General features: G+C 38.7%; 1 protein-coding gene across 1 annotated transcript; it reads left to right on the forward strand.

Moving 5' to 3' along the window:
* Window positions 1-2918: 2918 nt before the first annotated feature.
* LOC120611156 (keratin-associated protein 3-3) lies at window positions 2919-3611 on the forward strand. The gene has a single exon (XM_039873553.1). The coding sequence runs from the start codon at window positions 2961-2963 to the stop codon at window positions 3255-3257; it is 297 nt and encodes a 98-aa protein (XP_039729487.1). The 5' UTR covers window positions 2919-2960; the 3' UTR covers window positions 3258-3611.
* The last annotated feature ends 265 nt before the right edge of the window (window positions 3612-3876 follow it).

Raw genomic sequence — 3876 nt, forward strand, 5'->3', positions numbered from 1 at the left:
CAACTTTGTAAAATAAAACCTGCCTTTGCAACAAAAATCTACTCAATCCACTGTCACCATGTCTTGCTGTGAGTCTTGTCTCCAAGGAAGCTGCAGTGTCCCCACCGGCCAGGCCACCACCAACTGCTCCCCTGATCTGTGCTGTCAATTTGGAGTCTACCTGCCTCGCAGTCGCCCACAAGAGATCAGCCTCTATCAGCCAACCTGCTATGACACCTGCCCCCAACCCTGCTGGGTGCCTGACTCCTGCCTGCCATCATGTTGGCTGCTCAAAAGCTGCCACCCTACTCCAAATCTGAGCGGGATCTCTGTCAGAACCTGCATCCGGCCTGTGAGTAGGAAGCACCTTGCTGCTAGCCAAAGATGTTTCAAAGAGCTTGCCCACACTGCCCTAAGGCACTGCAATAGTCTTTAAGTGCTGCTCAGCAAATGGTCTTTAATTTGAAGCTCTGGAAGAAAATGTTCTGACCCTGAGCCTTCGGTTTTGCAGAAGTTTTCTTTCTAAGTTTTGAATGATGATTTTAAAAGAGAAGTGGGAAAATGCTATCGTGAACTTCCTCACTTTAAAATAAAATAATCACCCCTGTTCTCCAAGCCATGCACTGTCTCGATGTTTAATGCTATAATTACCCAACAACTCTTGACACATGCATGCATCATGAACCTATAAAATGTCCAGCAAAATTACACTTCTGATGACATCAACATAAATATTGTAGCCAAAAGGAGGCCTCACAGGGATATGTAAATATCTGAAGAAAATCTTCTGGATAATAAAATATATTAAGCTCTAACCTTAGAATCATTTTAAATTCCAAGGTTAGCACCTACTTTTAATTTTTATTTTTTCCCTGTCTCTTTAAGTAATTCACATACATCCTTAAAGAGGCTGGAAAACTGGCATTAAAGATCAGTGAACGTACTCAGAGAAGGGACCCCAAAGACTGAGCTGGCCATATTTTTTACTGTATCATTCAAGTGAAGCTTTAAATGTAAAACTGTTTGACAACTGTAAAGCACTTCACAAGTGAAATGAATCATTTCGCTCATGTACATCATTATTATTATTATAAAGGGTTATTCTAAAAATAAATACATAGCTTTTTATTCTAATACACAATTTAATCCAATTCAATAAACACTTCTCAAATTCCTACTATGTTCCAGGCATGGTCTAGGTGCTTGACAGACACAAGGAAGGTCAAGACAAGATTCCCACTTTTAAGGAGTTTGCATGAGAGGGAGGAAGACAAGTATAAATGACAAACTATAATACATAGCAGAACAAAACAAGGTCTAAATCAAAAGATAGGCAGCATACTTTGTGAGAGCAGAGAAAAGAATGAAAACATCGAGAGGAAACCACCTAAAGTTTCTTTATAAGATATTTAAACTGATGATTGAGGGATGAATAAGATTCGAGAAGGAGAGAATCAAGGAAGGACATTCTAAGAAACAACATGATCGTGGTCACAGAGGTGTAAAGTACCTAGGAGACTCAAACCTTCATTTTTATCTGAGGTGTTTTATGATAAATATCAATATATAAGCCAAAATCAAACCAACTTCAGTAACAAGTCCTTTTGCTCATAAAATGTATGAGGCTTATTTACCAGTGACACGCAGTATTTTCCACTGATTTGTTTTAGCCAGATTTCTTTTCTTTTAAACAGGCCATGTTGATTTTCATTAATATGCCCTCAGACTCAACCCAACAAAGAATCTGTACTTTGTGTCTATTCAACAACCATTTACCATCTAACAAATTACGTAATTTAGATTCTACTTTGCGAATAGTTTGGTGCTGATCACGGGGAAGTATGTGAAGATGTCAGAATCACAGACTAGTACACATGGAGATGATCTGATTCAACTTCCTCACCCGTCATTCCACAGTAAGGCAAACCAAGGCCAACTGAGGTGAACAATGTCATACAGGCATTTCCTCCAAGGAATTTACAACCTAATTGAAGACCCAAGATATGAAAACAAATAAACATGCAAAGTGGGGAGTAAGTCCACGGAAAATGATTTTTATGAATGCCAAAGTTCTAAATCACCCTGGATCAGATGCCCTTCCAGAACCCACCGTTGTTCTGTGAATCTTATGATTTCTCCTTTTAGTTCCTATTCTATCTTATTTCAAAATAAGTATACCATTCCTATAAAAATGAATGAAGTCTGAGGTGATTTTTCTCTTGGATCTTTCCTTCCAGTGAATTTATACTTTGACTCACTACAAGATTGACAGAACTATGAGAATAGAGACTGTTTAAAAAAAAGAAATAGAGTAATACTACCTTTGGAATTTCACTATAGATTAATAAAAATAATAAAAAGGGGTTTCATCTTATTCCATTCTGGCTGTCACCTTGTCTGCTCAAGAGAACCTGAATTATATCTTGAATAAATAAGGCAAATATGTCTGAGAGGCATGTAGTCCTATGCAACGTTCATCTGTAAGTAGCCATGTCCTTACTGACTTTATTGAGTAGAAATTTGAGTTGCGTGTTCCGAAATTAGTAATTAAAAATCATATTATGTTATGTATATTATTTTAAATTATGGGAGAAAAAACAAGAGGAAGAATTTAGCCTCTGAAATTATAGCTGAATTATCACTTAGACTGATTATCCATAATTCATGTAAAGTTTGGCATGCCAGGACCCTGTGGTAATAAAATGTGATCATCTTGTGATAAAAAAATGACAAGTCAATGAGTCAAAAACACGATTACTTTAATAAGGACAGGAACTGTTAATGGACAAGTAAATACCAAACTGATTAGAAAATCTTAGTGCGAAAGAGTGGCATAAATAAAAATAAAAAGGGAGGCTTCTGGTTGGACCAACACTCACTGGGTAGAGTATATAAGAGCCCCAAAGCAAGAGGAGACATTTGCACTTCAGAAACTTCATCTTCCTTTCTGAGAAACCAAAAGCACAGAGATTCCCACCGCCATGGCTTGCTGTGCTCCCTGCTGCTGCAGCGTCCCCACGGGCCCCGCCACCACCATCTGCTCCTCTGACAAATGCTGCCGTTGTGGAGTCTGCCTGCCCAGCACCTGCCCACACACGACTTGGTTACTGGAGCCAACCTGCTGTGACAACTGCCCCCCACCCTGCCACGTTCCTCAGCCCTGTGTGCCTACCTGCTTCCTGCTCAACTCCTGCCTGCCCACCCCGGGTCTGGAGACCATCAACCTCACAACCTTCACTCAGCCCTGCTGTGATCCCTGCCTCCCAAGCTGCTGCTGACCGATGGCTGCTTCGCTCAGTACTTAACAATGAAAAATCCAGAAGCTGTCTGTCCAGTATTCACTTGCCTCAGTAGTTCATCGGATGTTGGGGTAGACCAGATGACTCAGATATGGAAAACCTACCTTTCATTTTAATGGAAAGAAATATATTTTTTTAATTGTTATGTTTATTTGGCTGAATAATCATTGGGTTCATCTGGACAGGTGAATGTCATCTATTATCAAAATACTATTGAAATCTGTAAGACCTCAGACTATATTTTTTTTTGGTCATGCTGCTTCTTGGATCCCATTTCTCGAATTGGGTATTTTCACAGAGGGGGAAATAATTCTTGATGGGTTTTCCAATAAACTTCATTTCTCTGGCAAGATGTGTTAGAGTTTTTGGTATATTTCTTTAATTTGGTATAATTCTTTTATTTTAATTTTTTTTAAAAGAAAAGAATCTATTAGAGGAATGACTAGAACTAGCTTACTAACCCGGCTCGCTAAGTTTAATTTGGTGGTCTTTTATGTTCACTTTCTTCTCTTCCTTCAATACAATTTTACTATCCTACTTACTTTTTTCTTATGCTAATTACCCTTTTTCCCAGCCTTAGAGAGATTATATATTACAC

This window comes from Pteropus medius, unplaced genomic scaffold (genome assembly GCF_902729225.1).
Source record: "Pteropus medius unplaced genomic scaffold, Ma_sr-lr_union100, whole genome shotgun sequence".
Taxonomy (NCBI): Eukaryota; Metazoa; Chordata; class Mammalia; order Chiroptera; family Pteropodidae; genus Pteropus; species Pteropus medius.